Genomic DNA, 20,650 nt, shown 5'->3' on the forward strand with positions numbered 1-20,650 from the left:
ATGAGAGCAAACCTCAATACAGCTTGCCACATCCTTTCTCTAATCAGTTGAGCATTAAGGCATAGTTGCTAATGGCCAGAATTGCACGTTTCCTGGCATCATTTTTGAGGTACCCAAAGAGAGATTAGGAACTTTCTTCCAAGCAGCTAGCATCCCAGGCCTCCAACATTGATGTTCCTAAGGAAGATGGGAGAGAGAAGGGAATAGGGGAGGCTTCTTACATGAGGATGAGCAGGCGAGGCTACAGTCAGCCTATATCCAGAGTGGCAGCTATTGGAACCTTTTTATGAGCCCAGATCACTCATCATTTCGAAGTAGGTAATGGTCTAAATGGAAACATCATAAACACATACACACACACACACACACACACACACATACACACACACACACACACCCCTCACAACAGAGCTTGAGTCCTGTGTTAATGGCATGTTTAGACATGAGTTCCCTGAGGGACAAGTCAGAAATGGGATTCTTTTGAGAGAATCTAAGCAACTTTTAAAAAAAATCATCACTCTGGTTCCTCCACAGAAGCCATGTTTATGTTTGAAGGCCAGGACTGTGCTAGAAGAGCAGTAACCAAAGAGTTAAGGCTAGTCCCATGGAAACCTCTAACTGGAATAGATCTATGTGAGAGAAGGAAGTTGCTGTTTCTTTCCAAATGTCTTCTGCATCTGCCTGTCCTTTTCTTTGCAGCATTACCTTGCCAGGAATTTCTACAACCTGAGGTTCCTTGCTCTGTTTGTAGCCTTCGCTATCAACTTTATCCTGCTTTTTTATAAGGTGATTCTTTATTCAGGGGTTATTTACTAAACACGCCAAATACTGAGTATGCTACAACACACCCTAACAGAAGCTGTGCTTGCAGTACTAGAAAAAAAATTTAAGAATGTGTCTAAGATACTTGCTTCTAAAAACACACAACCTTTAGCCATGAGAAGAATAGACTGCTGGTAAGGGAAGCTATTTGGGAGGCTATTTAAATATTTCAGGTTTTGTTCGGTCATTACTTTATTCTTAAAATATTTGTGAGGTATCTACTATGTGCTCAAACCTTATATTAGGAACTGTGAAATATCAAACTATATGGTAGTTACTTCCCTCAGGAATTAGGTGACAGTACCTTTGGAAATTAGCCCATATATTAAAACCATTATAAAGAAAGGAACTAGTTGAGATGGGGATTACGAATATTGGTTAAGTGGGCCCTGTAAGCTGAAACCATATAGCAGTTATTAATGCAGTGAGTTAAAGAATGGCCCAGGATGTTTTCTGGAAAAGGGAGAGAGGCAAATAGACAGTTCCCTCCGCTGATTGACTCCCCAAATGCCTGCAATGGATGGGGCTAGACTGGGGCCAAAAACCAGGAAAAGGGGACTCGCTCCTGATCTCCCACATGATGGCAGGGACCCAGTTATCTGAGGCATCACTGCTGCCACCAGAGTTTGCATTAATGGGAAGCTGGAGTCAAGAGTCAGAGCTGAAAATTAAAGCCAGATACTTCAATGTGGGAGTTGGGCATCTTAATCACTATGCCAAATGCCTGCTCCTGGTCCTAGACTCTTGACAAAGTTCTTAACTGGCTTTTCTACCTGTTGTCTGTCTCTGTCTTCCTATTTAAAACTACAAACCCCAACTTTTATGAAACATTGTTTTATCCACATCAACCTTATATGTGACAACTGTAAAGCTTTCTGTTGCCTTCACTACCACCAAAAATAGGCCTGTAGCGAAGTATGGTATAGCTTGATTCTAAACACTGAGACTGAGGTGACTGCAGACAGATATTCAAGGAGACATAGCCAGAAGGCACCTGGAGCTACCGAGAAAAAGCCTCCAAGGTACACGTAGATTTGAGAGTCATCTGTGTAACAGTGGCAGTTGAAGCCATGATTTTATGGAATCTCAGAAACACTGGGAGATATCCAGTGTATGTGCATGTTGTCATGTATACATGTACTTGTGGTATGCATGCAGGAGTCTGGTCTTGTGATACCAATTACCTCCTGTGGCATAAAGACTATATAATGTGTAATGAAAGCTCCTTAATTTGCTTTAATGGGCAGCTTTTATCTGTTCTTGAAAAAAATTTGGTTGCAATTAATAGGAATACTAAGGAATTCCATGTATAAGTTATCTAGAAACTTCATTCAGCAAGCAATGTTGAGTTGGCACTCTTTGTGCACCATACGCTAACAACATCATCTGTGGGGGGAGAGCCCAGTGGCTGAAGCTCTTCCTTGTGTTTATAAAGGGAGTTGTGTCTTGGACCAGGTCACAGAAGAACCTTTAGAAGAAGAGACTGAAGACGTTGCGAACCTGTGGAATTCCTTGAATGAAGAGGAGGAGGAAGAAGCCATGGTGTTCTTTGTCCTGCAGGAGAGCACTGGGTACATGGCGCCAACACTGCGGGCCCTGGCCGTTGTCCACACCATCATCTCTCTGGTCTGTGTGGTGGGCTACTACTGCCTGAAGGTGAGCTACTTGCCACTTGACGTCTAGCTCAACTCCTTGAGAAAGAAAAGTCTTTGACTCCAGCCAGCCCTTTGTTCCCTAAGACTTTGCTAATAGTGCAAGACTTATGGAACAGCATAGATAGTTCATCTTCAATCACATGTTGGTGTTCTAAGTCCATATCTGCTTCAAGTGCACCATGATCTATTCCTCACTACTTTTTTTCTTAAGTTGAAAGCTTCCTTGACCATCTACCAAGTCACCAAGTCAACTTGTGGCACTTTCTCCTTCTGGTAAACTATACTATCATATAGGAAATTCAGATGCTGCAATTAGAGAGGTGATGCCAAGCGGTTTCTAAATTTGCTTTTGTGTTCTAAATTTGCTTTTGTTGTTTTGGAAATAAAGGAACCACTATGGGAAAGTGCATATAAAGACCCTACCTTAACCATGAGAAGCAAAGATTCAGGAGCCATGCAACCTTCCTTCCTGAGTTGAACCATCTCTCTACTGCTCAACCTCATCCTGTTTCCTTGTCTATAAAAATGCATGCTATAATACTTAAAGTTGCCGGGGGCATTAAATGGATTAAAACATACAAAAGTACTCAGATCAGTGAGCATGTTAAGCCCTGGGGCGTGCTAGCTACTGCCCCTTGGTTAAGAATCCTAGAGCTCAGCTTGTCAGAGGGGCTGAAGAAATATTGGTAACTTAAGGAAACAAAAACCATAAATAGGACTCCTAGACCACCAAAGGAAACAGCTTTTAGTCCAAAAAGTCAGTGCTGCTCTAAAACTGGGTGTAATTATTGTTCTTCAGTCATTTTGAAATAAAGCAGACATTAGTCAGAGTAACTTTAGCTTTGCTTCCCCTCCTACACCAGCCATTAACTAAGAGCAGTCATTGATTTCCCACAGTATGAAATGGCTATTCATAGCCTTTTCTACCTTGCTATCATTACTTTACATTTCCTCAGTGGTGTTCTTACTTCCTTCATGATGTTTTACAGGAAAAGGGTAAGAGGTAACTCTGGACAATTCACTATCTACATTTTACCTTTTTGTTTTGGCAATACAGGAGAAGTGGGGTATATGCATATGAGCTTTGAGTTATGGGAAAAATCAGTTGTGAGAGGATGGTCTCAAAGATGGCACCAGGCAACCTGTGGTGTCCCATCTGAATGGAAACCCTGAGTTCTGTCCGGTGTAAGCCTTTCCTGCTGGAGGGACTCTGACTATTCTGACTTCACATTTCTTGTGACTTAGCAGTAACCTCTGACCTCACTCAGTCCCATACCAAAAGTGTGTGAGTCCAGCGACAGCTGAGACAAGTGGATTATTTTCCCATCCTTTTCTATATCTCCCTTTGGCAGGAGGTCTTTATATCCATGCCTCCAAATCACAATCATGGTCCAAAGTTATTGTATGGAAAAATCCAGTAACCATTTATAAGTTTTAAGATACGCAGTGTTCTGATAGAGAAATCTTATACTGCTAGTTGTCTCCCACCTGGGATGTGAATCATCCCTTTGTCCAGCATATCCATGCCGGCTATCATATCCAACTATTAGTCACTTAGAAGACTCTTATCAGATCGCAGTTCTCTTGGTATCAGGGTGCTTGTCTTCAAGTAATGCTTATTTCACTAATCATGTCTCAAAACACAGGAGTAGTCATTGCAGTTAGGACATGTCAAAGAGATGCCATTGAGTGCTTGAAGTCAAAATGGTGGAAATTCTTGATAAGGAAAGGAAAAATAGTGCTGTGGCTGCTAAGGTCTAGAAGGAATGAGCCTTGGGTAAGATTGTGGAGGCGGCAAAATGTGCTAGTTGTACGGTTGTAAAAGTCTTGGCCACAATACTTAAGTGCTTAGGTATGATGGAGTAAGCACTGACATGCTGGTTTTATGTGCAGGGAAGAAAAGCAAGCAGAAGGCTGGGTACTATTCAGTTTCAGGTTCTTTGGGAAGGTCACAGAATTTATTTCCACATTGAAGGAAAGAAATGTGCTATACCTCACTAGCAGGAGCTATTTATGGAAAGAAGGAAGCTTCAATATCAAAAACTTGCTTTATTAATTGAACATCAAACCCCGTAAGTATGACCCTAGGTAGTAATGGGAGGGTGAACATCTTATCAGACTCCGGTGTTGGTCAGTCCTAAATCTTGGTTCAACTCCAGCCGTAAGAATTTAGGAGCCATAACTCATGTGGCCCTGGGCCTCATCTAAACATAGCTTTCCATTAGTCTAGGACAGGAATCCAGAAAATCAGCTATTAAGCTCAAACCTTAGAGGGTATCCCAAATTGGGTCAGTTTTTGAAAAGGCAGGTCTATATGCCCAAGAAATGAGAAGAGTTTTGAGTCTGTTGCCACAACTGTACACTCTAAGAATTCCAGTAAAGGAGGTTATTGCCATGACGATCTGAAAGGTGATTTGTTACAAATTCCTGAGAACCGATGCTTTAACTACAAAGCCATCTTTGAGTACCCAGTGACTTTTCTCTCCTAGGTCCCTTTGGTGGTATTTAAAAGAGAAAAAGAAATTGCCAGGAAGCTGGAGTTTGATGGCCTCTACATCACTGAGCAGCCATCTGAGGATGACATCAAGGGACAATGGGACCGCTTGGTAATCAACACACCGTAAGTGTCCCTCCAACCGCCACGTAAGAAAAAGTCTATTGCAAATAGAACAGTCATGGGAAGTGATTGATATCAACCTTCCTTTGGTCTTTGGAACTTGATTCTACAGTTTTACTATCTCAGCCTTAGGGCAGATATTTGCAAAGTAAGCACATATGACAATGCTTGGGATGCTCAAATTCCTATCAGAAGGCCAGGTTTCAAGTGCTGGCTCCTCTTCAGATTCTGGCTAATGTGTCCTCTAGGTGGCAGCAGGTGAGACTCAAGTAGCTGAGTCCCCACCATGCCTGTGGGGGACTCCTAGTGATGTCTGAACTCCTAACTTCAACCTGGCTATAGTGAACTTTTTTTAAAGACTTATTTTTATTGGAAAGGCAGATTTAGAGAGAGAAGGAGAGACAATGGCCAGAACTGAGCGGATCCAAAGCCAAGAGCCAGGCTTCTTCCAGGTCTCCCACATAGGTGCAGGGTCCCAAGACTTTAGGCCATCCTCCTCTGCTTGTCAAGGCCATAAACAGGGTGCTGGATGGGAAGTGGAACAGCCAGGACATGAACCAGCATCCGTATGAGCCACAATACTGTCCCTAAAAGGAACATTCTTACATTTAGTTTCTTTAGAGTATAGACCAGCAGAGGAAAGTGCTGGGTAGTATGAAGTGTTTGTCCTGGTCTGTCCTGAAGACTACTACATGAGAATTTCTGCTTGCCCACCTCTTTCCCAGCATTTGTCATTGTCAGGTAGTTTTGCTACTCTGGTAGTAGTACCTCATTTGTACACTTCTCTGATCACCCATAAAAAGTGTGCTCTGTGCCACCCTTTAAAGGAGAATATTTTCTACTTGCAAGTAGTTAGTCAAAGGATAACAAAGTTGGCATATGCTTCTAAACATCAGATCATGTCGGTGAAAGGTTTCTGCCCAGTCTGAGGTCACTGATATTTTAGTGTTACTTGTGGAATCTTCTTAGAACCAAAAAAGGACCAAGCCTTAACTATGTTACAAACCATTTTACAAAGGACTTTATTTTGTAATTTTCATTGTATTTGTAAGAGAGTTGGTGGGAATATCTTCTATCCCACCTACAATAGCCAGGTCTGGGCCAGACCACAAGCCAGGAGGCCAGAACTAAGTCTGAGTCTCCCATGGAGGTGGCAGGGACCCGAATACTCGAGCATCACTGCTGCTTCCCAGTATGTGCATTGGTAGGCAACTAGAACTGGAAAATGGACCAGACTTGAAATAAGACTGTCTGATATGGGGTATGGATCCCCCCCCAAGGCAGTGTCCTGACCACTAAACCTTCGCCCACCCTTGTATAAAGGGTTTAAGAGGAAGATGTTATCTGTAGAAGTGGAGGCGTGGAATGATTCTCACTTGTTTACACTCTGATCTCAATACATGAAAAAAATGAAGTAGGGAATAAATGTCAAAGAAGTCAAGCTAATTGTTACTTTAAGATGTTCAATTACTGTGAAACCAAGGTTTGTTTCTGCTTTTAAGTGCCATTTAGATGTTTAAAACCAAATTGCTTCAACAATTTAAAAAAAAATCTAAGACTGCAACTGCTGAGGGGGGGAAGGAGACAATGGCTTAGTGTTATTCTTCTGAGGGGTCTGTGAAGAGAGGCAGGTCCCTGCCTCTTCATCACTTTCCTTGGGGGATTTCTGCAGCATAGCGGACTGGTTTGTTCCAAAGCCACAAAGGAAAATCCAAATAAAGGAACATCAAGATGCATGTACAAGTTCCAGCCTTGCAAGGAACTCTCCTAGCCAGGAGTCCATCTTCCCAGACAGGAGCAACACGTGGTAAAGTTTTTGGCAATGTACCTGAAGATGACACCCCTTCCTTCACGTTTACAATGAGCGGCAGTTTTCACTGCAGCTAAAAGTGCCAGGCTGAATGCTCTTTCTGGGGAAGTTAGTGATGGTTTGGAAGTGAAAGAATGAGGACTGTTACCCCTTAGATGAGCAGGTCTCACAGGAGCTGTATGGGAATGGAAAACAGAGTGGGTGGGTGCACAGGTCAAGAAAAATCCTGTATAGGGTAACTAGGGGCAAAAACTTCTGTACTTTTCAGCACATCTCTACCCCACATACTGATATAAAGTAGGGATTTACAGAGTACAATACATGAGGTTCCTACAAGCTTTTCTTACTGGTTACACTGGGCTGAAGGAAAGCATCAAGGAACACCTGTTTCTGAATAGTCCTAATTCCTGCCTCTTACCTATTATTTTATAGAGGAAATGCAGGGTAGCTTTCTGTTTCAGAAGTCAATACAAAGTAGTGAAGCCATCAATCAAGGAACCCGTGACGACTCTGAACTTCAGTGAAGTCTTGAAGTCTTCAGTGAGCAGACATAAACCAGAAAGATCACAGATCCAGACACTCCAACTGCGCGGGTTCTTGATGTGCTTGCCTTCATGTTAAGAATTAAGAACCTCTTTTTTCTTTTTTTTTTCACCCCCCAGATCTTTCCCTAATAACTACTGGGACAAGTTTGTGAAGAGAAAGGTATGCCTTGTCAGTGGAGGTGAAATGTAGTATTCTTTCAGTCTCCCTAAACATGAATAAAAGGATGTGACAATACTTTTGTAACAGTGTTTCAAAAAGACCAAGGCACCGCATTGTGTGGGAACCTTTATAGAGGTGGTTTTTGTTGTTTTGTTTTTCTTTTTGCTTCATTCTTACATCCCTCTGCCTTAAAAATGCAACACATTCTTGCATTTTTAGCACATTAGGATTTTTCTCTCAAAAAAGTTATTACCTTGAAAAACATTTTTCACTCAGTTGTCATTACCAGTGTTTTTTTTCTGGGTGTCTTTTCCCCCCCTTTTCCTGTTGTGTGTTGAGTAATGTGTTAATCCCTTAGGAGAGTCTAGGGGATGGCAAAGCTTAGCTCCTGGCACTGCAGGAGCCACGGGTGGTGCCTTGTGGGCCTAACTCACCTTGACTTCTTTCCGATTCAGGTGATCAACAAGTATGGAGATCTGTACGGAGCAGAACGCATCGCTGAACTCCTGGGCTTGGACAAAAATGCCCTTGACTTCAGTCCAGTAGAAGAGACCAAAGCAGAGGCAGCTTCACTGGTGTCATGGTACACATCTTAGGGGTTAAGCTCCAATTAGCCACAAAAGGTCCTTGCTGATTCCACTTCATTGTGCTAGAGAGGGAAGTCGCCATCAAGCATTTGTCCTCTCAGACTCTGGTCTCACTTACGTGTCCCATCTGTATTCTATCGTATCAAGATAGGACTGCTTTAAAAACTTGAAGACTAATTAAAAATCCTGAGATGTGTGATTCACCCTTCCTCTGTCTCATGGGTAACACATACAACTTGATAAAGCTCAGAGCCATATTTAGGTTATTAAAGTGAAAGAAATTTTTTTCCTTTAATATAAACACTTAGGCTGACATTTATAAATCCTGAAATGATTTGTTCCCCTTTAGGCTGAGTTCCATTGACATGAAGTACCATATATGGAAGCTGGGAGTTGTTTTTACTGACAATGTAAGTATTGCCCCTGGGGGAAAAAAAAGTATTAAGATTCTGTGCCTCAGGCTAAGGGAGACCCTTAGTTGCCCTCTAGAGAACCCAATAGATGACCCTGAAGATTCCAGGGTGGCTTATCAGACACCCAGGGCCTCCTATCAGCTGGGAAACAGAGCTCTCCTGTGCAAAGGCCAAGAGGGCTCCCCTTGGCCAGTTCATGGTATCTCAGCACTAAAGTCCCTTCTGTCCTCATTCTATCCCCAAAGATGCAAAAATCAGAATAGCTACTAAATTTCTTCAATATCCACAGTCCTTTCTCTACCTTGCCTGGTACACAACCATGTCAGTCTTGGGCCACTACAACAACTTCTTCTTTGCTGCTCACCTATTGGATATTGCCATGGGCTTCAAGACACTGAGGACCATTCTTTCATCTGTGACTCACAATGGCAAACAGGTACTGGAACTCAGTCTTAGTGTATAATGTACCTTGCTTGACTGAATTAATGTGATTGGATATAATTTTGCAAAAGCAAACAAAAACTCTAGCCAATACTTAAGAGACAGAAGACACTGATTAGAGACCTTAATATTTAGAACAACTAAGAGGGAAGTAACAGTGAAGTTATGGATATATCAGACTCGTAGCAGAGACTTTCTGTAGGTCTACATCTTTCTCCATGGGTCTGATATACTCTCTGGGGTTTAGCAAGTAGATAAATACAGCAAGAAAACTACCCAGGTATCGGATATGTGCCTCCAAGTAAGAACCAATGATTTAACTGTCACAGGTAGTTTATCATTTATATATATTTATATATTTGTGACCAGAGTTGGTAGACATATAGAAGATGGGTTGTTGATGAGACTGGATATAGCAGTGACTATAGCCACATGAACATCCTCTAGAACCACCTCTCTACAAGCTCATATTCTTTGGGATTTCATTCCTCACTTAGGACAATTCTGTGTAAAGAATCTCCCTCTTAGCTCTAAATCTTTGGGAAGTGGAGCAATGGTAGGAGCTGCTCATGCCGTGAGAACTGAGGCTCGGGAAGGCAAAGTATCTCACCCCAAACCCCATGGCGTCTTTCTCTCTCTTTCCTATATCAACTGTCCTCTGTAAGGCCTCATTTCCAGGTTTGCATAACCCCCCTTTGCTAGCTGATCTGGTACTTGGTGCTCCTGCAAGGCAAAGATTCAATCTTACTGCTCTTTGTATCTCTAGTTCAGCACCTAGTTCCAGGGACAGGCAGATGTGTGCATTCTGGGCACTGCTTCTGTACCCTGCTGGACCCAGTAGAGCCTGGACATGGATATGCCCTGTGACCCCTCAAAGAGCTGGGGGAAGACTTGGTAATGAAAATAATTCTTATAGGAATGTCAAAGCTGTCATAGTTATCTGATTCATGGTTATTTGGGAAATAGTGTCATGTGGAGGCACCCACCAGTTTGAGGAACCTTTGGTGTTTTTTAAAAGTAGTAAAGAAAATAACAAGCTGCATTGCAAAGCCCCAGCAAACTTTATTAGGTCTTTTAAAACAGCATGGCCCTCTGCTGTGCACCTCTTCTGTTCAATACTGAAGCTCCCGTGCAGTTTACACCTAGACACCCCATACTCCGTGTACTATTCTGGTAGGTCCCCATAACAAAATGCTAAACGCTGGGTGGCTTACATTTTCTCCTGGTCCTGGAGGCCTGAAATCTAATGTCAAGTTGTTAGCAAGGCCGTACCGCAGAGCTCTCTCCCTTGGGCATGTAGGCACCCACCCCTTTGCTTTCCTTTCATACGGTCATCCCTCTGCAGACACACTTGTCTGGGTCTCCCTCTGCGTCCTTCTCTCTCCTCTTGTAAGAACATTAAGAAGAGTGGACTATGGCCTCATTTTAACTTAACATCCACGTTAAAGCAGCTATCTCCAAATCCATTTACATTCTGAGATCCTGGGGTTCAGCATTTCAGTGTATGAATCTAGGAGAAAGGCTAGGCCAGGCAGTTAAGCCTCCCACAGCCCATATGGTAGGTAGTGTTCAAGTTCCATCCCCAACTCAGCTCGACTCCAGTTTCCTGCTAGTGCAGAGCCTTGGAGGCAATAGTGATGGCTCAAGTAATTATATTCTTACCACTCACAAGGGAGACCCAGAATGAGCTCCTGGCTGCTGGCATCGTCCCTGCCTAGGCTCAGTCACTGCAAACATGAAGGGTGTGAACCAGCAGAGGGCAGTGTTCCTTTGTTGCTCTAGAGTATTTTTTAATTGTAGAGAGACATAACTCCACCCCAAACAACCTGCTTTTCTCCCTGTATATTTGTTTCTGCTCAACTGTGGGTCTGACTCCCCCTCCCTGCCTACCCTAGAAGATGGCCTTCATTGACACCCTGTCCCTGCTGAACCTCTCAGGACCTCTGTTCTACTCGAGTCATCTGTGAAGAGACGGCAGAGAAGGTCTCACCTCTCCTTCTCTGTCTTCTTGCTCCCAGTTGGTGCTGACGGTCGGTCTCCTGGCAGTAGTGGTTTACCTCTATACTGTGGTGGCTTTCAACTTCTTCCGAAAATTCTACAACAAAAGTGAGGATGACGACGAGCCCGACATGAAGTGTGACGACATGATGACGGTGAGAGCCCAGGGCCCACCCCATCATGCCACCTCACTGGACGAGAAGGGCCCAGGATCAGGTGTTCAAGGGCCACTAAACAAGCACTATAAGACTAGAATTAGAGAACAGAGGATGTCTCAACCAAGAGGAAGATATGTCCTCAGAAGATGGCAGAGGACACCAGGTTCCATTTCCATGCACCTAAGCCTATGGGAAGGGGGTCACTGCAGAGGCAGGGCGTCCAGTGAAGGAACCTGTAGCTTAATGTCAGAGCTGCCATGCTCTGATTTGTGCCCCAGGGAACCACTGAACAATGTCCCATGAATTGGGTTTCAGCCAGCCAGTGGCAGTTCCTGCAACACAGGCTGGGGAACATATCACTCACAGGTCAGGTCAGGGGAGCCTGAACCACCACAGTACCCTCTCCACAAGTGTGTAGTGGCCGGGGCTCAAGAACACAATACCTGGCTCAGAAGCAGGTGGCAGTGAACTTCCTCAGTCTCAGGCTAAAACTTGCCTCAGACCTTCTAGAGATAAGTACCTTCCTGAGTAACACTGGTCCTCAGAGCACCAGTGCCCAGGTTCAGGCTGCCCTGACCTCACCTTCAGTGGGAGTCAAACCCAGCCAGCCAGGTGCCCTCCTGGGGGACTCAGTGTCTACAGTGGATAGAAGATGGTCCCAGATCCTGCAGAAATCCCTGCCCACTAGGTGGACAAGGAATGTGGAAGAGAGGAGGCCCTGACCAGACTGCAAAGCACAGCCTGAAAGCCAGGCTGGCACTCTTGACAAGCAGGAAAATGCCTACCTGGCATATGCCATACTCACCAGGGCTTAAAGGCCTTTTAACCTACAATGAATTCTGATGGATGAAGTACATGGCTCAAAACTATATTTTTTAAAATGTTAAGAAATCTTTTAAGCAACTCAGGCAACCAAAATCTCTTTGCAGACATAAAACTAACTAGAAGGTTTAATGAACAGAAATTAGCTGTGTGAATACTGATATCACACACAGTCCCCTTCTCGTGGTCTAACCTAATCCCATGAGTTTTCTAACCATCATTGCCAGAAGCAAACAGAACCCATGGCTTTGCCCAAGTGGCCCTTCTGTCTCTTTCAGTGCTACCTGTTCCACATGTACGTGGGAGTGAGAGCAGGAGGCGGCATTGGCGATGAGATTGAAGACCCTGCTGGCGATCCTTATGAAATGTATCGCATCGTCTTTGACATCACCTTTTTCTTCTTTGTCATTGTCATTTTGCTGGCCATTATTCAAGGTAAGGTTTCCAGTTACATTAAGTATGAGCAGAGATTGATAGAGGTTTTTTTTTTTGGCGGGGGGGGGCTTTCCTGTTATTTATGACTTCACTGCTTCATCAAAAAAATGTTTGTATTTTGTAGTAGTTATTGTAGCTGACATTTATTGTTTCATGTGAGGGCTTAGAGATACGTATGTATATATACACATATACATATACACACAGAGAATGAATATACATACATCCATAATACTTAAAAATACACCCAGGCACTGATCAGAAGAGATTTGAGATCCACACAGAGATGTTCTGCCTTTCATGACCTACTCAGCTCTTTCATTCTCTCTGCTTTTTGGAGACTTTCTGGGGCTAATCCTGTCCCTGCTTCCTCGGGAGGAAGGGACAGTGATGAGGGCATGTGTTGGTTTGTTTGCCCTCTTTACAAGGGTGAGGGCAGGGGAAATATCTTACTTGTATTTTAGTTGATAACTTGTCAGGAATTAGAGAAAATGCTGATTAATTTAGCTGCAGTCATGCTGAGTTGAGGGACCTATCGGACAAGCAGGCGCTGTGGGCTAAGCAACAAAGAAATTCAGCAGGAGCCCTGATGTCCATCACATCTGAGGGTCTGGGCGAAGAGAAGGAGCCCATGCTGAAGCCTGCAGACGTGCAGCAGCCTAGCAAGTTGGGACAAGAAGGGAGTGTTGGAGAGGGAAGCATGTCAAGCAGGAGCAGGGTAATGGCAGCAGTGGGTGCATACGGGCGGGGTGAGAGGAGTTAGTTTAGCCAGAACATAACATGTCTAAGACAAGTATTTTGTTACTAATTGTGCTTTAGTTGAATAGTTTAGGAAGAAGGTGAATTAACAAGTTAAAGTAGCTTTTGTCCCTCCATCACTCTTCTCCCCCAAACTGCCATACAGATTAAAGAGCTTTGCTATTGTTTGAAATTCCAGGTCTCATTATTGATGCTTTTGGAGAGCTGAGAGACCAGCAGGAACAAGTGAGAGAAGATATGGAGGTAACCGCCTTCTACAAAGTCCAATTCTTGTGTGTATATCCCCCACCACAAGTGCATGATTTAAGCACTGGGTTCTGTCCTTCAGCCCCCGCTTAGGCAAAACCACAAAGTTTGCTCTCTCAGCCTTTCTGCCAGCTACCAGACCAGGTGCACTGCTGCCTCCTCCACCGGCCTGACTGGAGGGAGCTAGGTCAAAAGCTACAGAAATTGTTCTCATGGATCATCAACTCAATAGGAACTACCACCCTTTTTCCTCCTGCCCCAGTCCTGGCTACTGACGGATGCTTTGTCTACCTCTGATCTTTTTTTAGACTAAATGTTTCATCTGTGGCATTGGCAATGACTACTTTGACACCACCCCTCATGGCTTTGAAACACATACATTACAAGAGCACAATTTAGCCAACTACCTGTAAGTATCCTTAACAGAAGTGACTGGGTGAGGGAGGTGGGAATCTGGGGTAAAAGGCTGTTGGTAGGTCCATTCTCTGATGTCCTTTCTTTCCTTTCTCTGGAAAAGTAGATGTGATTAGAAAAGGGTTCCAGAAGCCTGTAGCTTTGCCTCTTCTGCCTCTGTTCCAGCGGGGTGTGTTGAGGGCTACTATGTTCCAGCAACAGCCCGGCTCTAGCCCCCACACCCTCTCAAGGCCACATGCCTGCTGCAATCTCTCGTTCTCAAATGGATTCTTACTATCACCCTACAAACAGGCTTTTTTTTTTTAATCCTAAAGAAAGGCAGTGACCCCATTTTAACTCCAGCTACTTCTCTTTCCCTTTCTATCCCTCGCCCCAACTTTTTCCTCACCCCATTCTCCTGTGAACTGTTCCCCGAGCTCTCCTCCCTGTCACATCACCCATCTGCTGGTGGAGGGGGATGATAGGGACCTGTGTGTGGCTGCACCTTGGGGCTGCCTCAGCTCCTCGAGGAGGGGCTTTAGGATGTGGGTGGTCTCACCCTGCTGTATGCACGTAGAGCCAATGCCTCGCCCCAAAAAGGGCAAATAAATCAATTGTTGATTTTTTCCTAAGGTGAAACATGCACTCAAAGTTAGAATTTCTACAGTTAATGGAATTCATCGATTTTACCTGACAATTCAGACTTCTGATTATTTCCAAGGAAGAAAGTGGTGGGCTCGGCCTCCCCTCCATTCTGTTGTTGAGAATGTCCTACTGCTTCTTAGGATGGCACACACCCAGCTTTGGGGAAAGATGTTACAAGTTAAACATCCTCGGTAGAAAATCTGCAAGTTTTTGAGTACCAGCATGATGTCAAAAGGGAAAACTGACATGTGATCTCACGTGGTGGGCCATCACCAAACCATACATGCATGCTCATATCACCTGGGAAAACAGGGCTCCAGGAGAAGTTTCTCTGGCTGCACAGGATGATGGTATTCTAACATTAGATCTTACCACCTGTCCCTACTCCCTGCAGGCCTCAGACCCTTCACCGATGCACAGGGACAGTCTCAGCAGCCAAGAGCCAACCCCATAGCTGTGCAGTGGTCCAGTCTCAAGGAGTGACCACTGTGGTCACTGGAGACAGAATATGGAGGACAGAGAGTGATGTGAGGCCCCGATAAGGCCTTGGGATTAAAGGGATCCCCGGACCCTCTGCCCTTAGAATGCTCCGCATGACCTCATGGACAACCTGATCTCATGCCAGGACCCCTGCTCCCTAGTCTGCTGGCTCATCTTGCATCAGCCTTGACACCATGTGCAGGGACAATGGTTTGCACAGAGAGGAAACCAGACTAAAAAGAGCCAAGGAAAACCTGTGAGTAACCCTAGGGTGCCAGGATTGAGCTCCTACCATCCAGGTTCCTGGTGCTCATCTGAGAGCCAAAGGGGACATTCAGGTGATTGTCCAGTGCCAGCATGACCTTCTCTGGACATGCACATGCTACAGACTTGCTTCCTGGCTGTGTAAAGGAATTATGGTGTGGACGGTTGGGGAGAGAGAGACAAGACTTGGTTTATACTATGCTAACGCTGGCTCTTAAAGAGGTGCACTAAGCACACAGTATCAAATTACCTTCAAACCACAGCAAGCATAGAAACATAAGTGAGCTCTGTGTTTAGACATGTGTCCCATTCTGCAAGAGATCGTGTATACAGCAGGTAATCCAAAACCCAAAACGCTTCTGGTCCCAAGCATTCCAGGTAAGGGACAGTCAGTGCATTGTGGGACAGAAGCAGGTCTTTTGGCTAGGAGTCTGTTACATCAAAAACAAGTTTCACTAAAAAACACTTTTAGCATATCTTTTTCCTCATGCCTGAGTATTTGTCATTGATGGCTCCTGATGAAGTTTCCATCTTAATGAACAGAAAGCTCTCAGGAAAGGTAAGTACATGGCTGACCATCAGTACTAGAGGGTTGCGGAAAAGTTACATGATCTGGGTGGAGCCTCTTCCTCGCCTTCCTGTCACACTTTGTGTTATGTCATGTTCCCATCTAGGCACAAGCCTGAAAGAACAAAAGTCAATATATTCAACATTTGAACCTCCTACCCCAACAAAACTCGCCAAGTCAGTCAATATGCCAGGAAGGGAATAATGTCCAATGTGCTAAGCTCTCCAATCTGGCAAGAGTGGTAACCCTGCATTCTGGTTATGTCCGATAAAGCCAAAGGGAGAGAGAAACAAACAGCGTTAGAGCCCCTGCAGAGGCCAGCATCCACCCTGCTGCCCTCGGGACATCACTGCCACTTTCTCTTCCTCAATACCCGCCGCCTCCTCCAGGGCACAGGAATGGCTCCCCTGAAAACCACCTGAGAGCACCCCACATGAGTGTAGAGTTCAATCCCCTGGGGTCCTCTTGTATCAGACTCAAACCTTAAAGCCCTATAGCAGACAGAGCCAGGAAAACCACACAGGCATTGTCCAGCTGTAATAAAAACCAGAGAAAATACTATGTTTTTCACGCCAGATAGTCTTGAAACACAATTTGAATTCTGCAGTTTTGGGGATGATAAAATGGCAAGAATGTGGACTACCATTTCATTGTTTTAGTGGGAATTTTCCTCATAAAATAATAGCCAAAACACTATCTTTCAAGTGGTTAAAGCTTAAGGTCTGGAAATGGAAAAATTATCTTTTACAAAGAGGCCAATTTTCAGATTACTGAATTACTACCTTTTAAAATTAGAAACAATTATAAATTATAGAAAATTAATTAAAATACATAATGTATTACAATTTAAAAATTGTAGGGTGTGGCCTTTTGCACCATTTCTCTGAAGCACAGCACTGATAAAGACAGCAAACATGTAAACCTTGCTTATAGCTTAAGAAGAAAAGGTTCATTTACTTGCATAAATATTTTTTCTCATTTTACCTTGTTCCAGGTTCTTTCTGATGTATCTGATTAATAAAGATGAGACCGAGCACACGGGTCAGGTGAGACAAAACGCCTTGAACTAGAATCGTACACCCTCGTCAGGTCTTCCCTCCCCGAAGTCTTGAGACTTAGCAATACATGCACTGTTTGAAACAGACAACCCCAGCGTCTCCTGCATGACTTTTTCATCATGTCTGTGTGACCTGAGCAGCCAGGGTTCTTCGGCAACCTCACTCTATCCCAGAAATCTTCCTGATAATCCTTCCCCACCAATCCTGATGTCTCTAAACCATTATGGTCCCTGCTTTGGAGTACACTTGCTGGAGGTGGGGGAAACCTTACAGAGGGAAAGGAGAGATGGGGTGTGCGGCTGCAGGCGCACAGGAGCAGCACAGGGAAACTGTGAGACAGCGTAAGAAAGATGAGTGCGTGACAAAGGGAACACGGAGGTGTGCGTGTGGAGAGGATGATGGAAAGATGTGTCAGGAGATGCTGTGACTAAGCACAGAAAACAAATGTGGAGGCAGAGGCCAGGCAGGTGGAAGGCAGCAATCCAAAACGCCAAGCAGCTCAGGCACTTGAGTGAGAGAGGAGCTGGGACGGCTTCCAGGTGGCTGTCCTCCAGGTGGCTGCCTCGGGCAGCCCTCCAGAATTCTTCGGTGACCAGCCCTGAGGTGGTTTCAGCTTCCTGGGGGGAGGGAGGGTGTTCCCCTCTCCTGCCAGCACCCTCACTCACTGTGCTCACTGTTTCAGGAATCCTACGTCTGGAAGATGTACCAGGAAAGGTGCTGGGATTTCTTCCCAGCAGGGGACTGCTTTCGCAAGCAATATGAAGATCAGCTTGGATAAATCTGGGCGGAAGCAATGGTACAATACTGGACGATCAGCTCCCGGTAAAATTAGAACCCATGTCTAAACAGCTCTGCAACATTTTTGAAATGGTACATTTTCTAAATGCCTCTCGTATCTGTTTGGAAACTGGCTTGCCTTTTGGACCCGACCCGATGGATGTTCACCATGGGCAGTATCTGTCAAAATGTTAAAAGTATGATAAAGAATGGAGGAACTGCTGCCTGAATGCCTTCAGGTTTTTCAGTTCTGATGTAACCAGTTTGTTGGTATGGGTAACATTTAGGAAACAGAGTACTAGGATGTCTTGACTGTATAATACCTGAAATTCTCAACACCTGAATGTCATATGACTGTATCCAACCGGTGATTCATCGTCTGAATTTCAAAGTCTCATTTAACTGCAGTCCAATTTTCCCCATGGTTCCCGCTAGTGACCGTACTGAGAATCAGCTTGAAAAGCTTTAAGCAGTAAAAGAACTAGAAACCACCACCACCACTTTGTCGACACTGAGCTATCGATTAAGTGCCTTAAAACCTATTTAGATATAGCTATGCAAGGTTTTTACATGTTTATGTTCCAGAGCGACAGTTCCATTTATTAGTTGTGTTGATTCTCTGTCTTTATGAAACTTTACTTGAAAGTTCTTCGTATAATTTTTTTTCCAGTAACAGCTCGTCAACTGCTGTTATTAGAAGAAAAGTACTGTACTGAAATATCAGAAAACTTTTGATCTTATGCCAAAATCGAGTAATGCTTTAGGGAATCATGTAAGTAGTGGAGCTGCTATGTTTAGTGAGTCTCCTCAAATTGAAGTGCCCACTGCAATAAAGTAATACATACCAACCTACGGTTTGGCTTCTTGTAACTCACCGCTTGGACTGACAGCCGCACTGGGACTGTTGGGGAGAGCAAGACCAAGAGCCTGAGGCATCACAGAAGAACCAAAGTGAGACGGGAATCCACAGACCAGGGTTTGTTTATTTTGGCCAATGTTGCTTGCATCTATTTCCTTCAGCAGCAGCACCTGCTAGCTGTGAACACTGAGAGGAAGAAGGCTGGGACTAGAGGGCACTAGCATCCCCTGTCGCTAAGGAAGCCTAATACATCATTAATCCTGAAAACAAATGCAGTGCACCTATTACAGTGTATTATATCAGGTGTTGTCAAACATAGAGGTTAGGCAGTGGTGCAGTGAAGCGTAATGGAGCACCCTGGCCAAGGGCTTGCCTGTAAACCAGCTGCTCCAGGAGGCCAGCCCCACCCCTGCACTCACTGAGAAGGCAACCAACATTGTCTTCAGGCACGTTTTCTTTTTTGGCTTCTGTGTTTTTAGGAGATCATACTGTCCAACCAGTCTTCCAGCTCTTCCTCGGTAACGTTTTTCGATGTACTCGCTTGCTCAGATTGCACATTCGTTTCTTCGGTCCCAGATGGCTTCGCAAGAACTGGGGAAATAAAAGCAATGTTAACAACATTAGATCAGTCCCAGAATTAAAGGAGAAAGCGTCCTTAGCATTTGCTTCAGGACATAATTCAGTCCTTATTACTTTTCTTTGAGCAAGAACAAAACATTCTCTTTATCGTTGCCCCTAAGATGACACAATAATACCTGAACAAATTAATAAGTGAGAACAAATTCGTTCTTTTATTTAGTCTCAAGTCAAAGCTCACTAGTAGTTGCTTGTTATTGAAAGAACAGTAGCTCATGTTCCTTTTACTAGGGCAGCAATCCTGTAAAAAAAAAAAAATCATTCACGGGTCTATAGCTGTGGCAGTCACCTTGACTGGTCAGCATCTCACAGAATACATGCCAGTGACAAAATGTTTCTCTTTGCCAAAGTAATAAGATTGAAATGGCAAAAAAAAATTTTAAAAAATGAAAAAGAGGTACTGAGAGCTGGTTTCTGGGCCTCTTCAGTCGATTAAAAGGCCTCTATTGCTGAATAACTAAGGGCTTCAGGTGTCTTAATGCCCTTTAGAGCACAGGTTCAATGTACAGCCCCAGGCTTTCCCCCCCGTCAGGCTGATGGCAGCCCTAGGAGCTGGGTGGACTGTCAGGGGACCGTGGCCGGAAAGGTCAGCTGGGGGGGGAGGCGGAGGTGGTGACGCGAACAGGGATGTCTGCAGACAGCCACAGGATCAGTGTCCAACACCAAGGGCCATATGTGTGGGGCTGCTATCAGAATGACACCAGGATCAAGAAGGGTGATGCAGGCTGGAGCCAAAACCCTACCTTTTTCATCTTGGGCCGTCTCTTCCTCTTCCTCAGACTTGAGCTCGTGAGATGGCTTGCCTAGGAAGTCATCTTCCTCATTTGTTGGGGGTGCATCCAAATTGAGCAACCGATCTAGTTCCTCTTCCAAGGGGTCTGCCATGAACTCAGCAGGTTTCTGAGAACCAGCTGAAGGACCCTGGGGCCTGGGGGAGGTGGCTGTGGCAGATTTCAGCTCAGAGAAGGACCCCTTTCCTCCGGGGACCAAGGGTCCCTTTAACTGCATCCCAAGGCCCTTGCTGTCATCGGGTCTCTTTGGTTTCACTTGCGGAAGCTCTAAAGGAACAGTGCTCTGGAAAGACAGAGTTTAAAATGTAAATCATATTTGCTGAAGTAGAAATAAAATACAAGCTAAAGATGCCATTCAGACTGTGTGGGGCTGAAGAACATAATCAGACGGTTCACAAAGCACCTGCTGTTCGGGAGCCGCCCTGACGTCACCACTGAGCACGACAGGACACTGCCTTCCACTCACCCGGCCTCAGCCATGTGCCCACTAGCTCAGAGCTGAAATTAAGAGGTTTTAGAAGGACACTGGCCAGAAAATTACTACTACCACAAGGCTGAGAATACATCTGCCTGTGAGACACTAACAACTGTACGAGTCACCGAAAATGTAACCAGCAGTCAGACCTGTTCACTATGTGAAGAATTCACCAGTAACAACTCTCAGCAGTGATATCTGAGTAATAAAATGCTGCCGCCACCACTCTCTGGATC

At 44.6% G+C, this 20,650-nt stretch overlaps 2 protein-coding genes across 2 annotated transcripts in view; one reads left to right on the plus strand and one right to left on the minus strand.

Moving 5' to 3' along the window:
• The window catches only part of RYR3 (ryanodine receptor 3), a 602,723-nt gene extending 584,872 nt beyond the window's left edge, over positions 1-17,851 (plus strand). The window contains exons 92-104 of the mRNA XM_058666116.1: positions 700-786; positions 2,278-2,478; positions 4,967-5,097; positions 7,567-7,609; positions 8,065-8,192; positions 8,546-8,606; positions 8,899-9,045; positions 11,069-11,203; positions 12,307-12,463; positions 13,401-13,465; positions 13,777-13,877; positions 16,813-16,864; positions 17,559-17,851. Of these exons, the coding sequence (XP_058522099.1) occupies positions 700-786; positions 2,278-2,478; positions 4,967-5,097; positions 7,567-7,609; positions 8,065-8,192; positions 8,546-8,606; positions 8,899-9,045; positions 11,069-11,203; positions 12,307-12,463; positions 13,401-13,465; positions 13,777-13,877; positions 16,813-16,864; positions 17,559-17,654 (1,404 nt within the window). The 3' untranslated portion in view covers positions 17,655-17,851. The remainder of the gene's footprint in view (positions 1-699; positions 787-2,277; positions 2,479-4,966; positions 5,098-7,566; positions 7,610-8,064; positions 8,193-8,545; positions 8,607-8,898; positions 9,046-11,068; positions 11,204-12,306; positions 12,464-13,400; positions 13,466-13,776; positions 13,878-16,812; positions 16,865-17,558) is intronic.
• A 767-nt stretch (positions 17,852-18,618) lies between these two features.
• AVEN (apoptosis and caspase activation inhibitor) overlaps positions 18,619-20,650 on the minus strand; it is a 160,694-nt gene continuing 158,662 nt past the window's right edge. Inside the window, exons 5-6 of the mRNA XM_058666118.1 lie at positions 19,892-20,222; positions 18,619-19,103 (exon numbers count right to left, since the gene is read on the minus strand). Of these exons, the coding sequence (XP_058522101.1) occupies positions 18,988-19,103; positions 19,892-20,222 (447 nt within the window). The 3' untranslated portion in view covers positions 18,619-18,987. The remainder of the gene's footprint in view (positions 19,104-19,891; positions 20,223-20,650) is intronic.

Source organism: Ochotona princeps, chromosome 6 (genome assembly GCF_030435755.1).
Source record: "Ochotona princeps isolate mOchPri1 chromosome 6, mOchPri1.hap1, whole genome shotgun sequence".
Lineage (NCBI taxonomy): Eukaryota > Metazoa > Chordata > Mammalia > Lagomorpha > Ochotonidae > Ochotona > Ochotona princeps.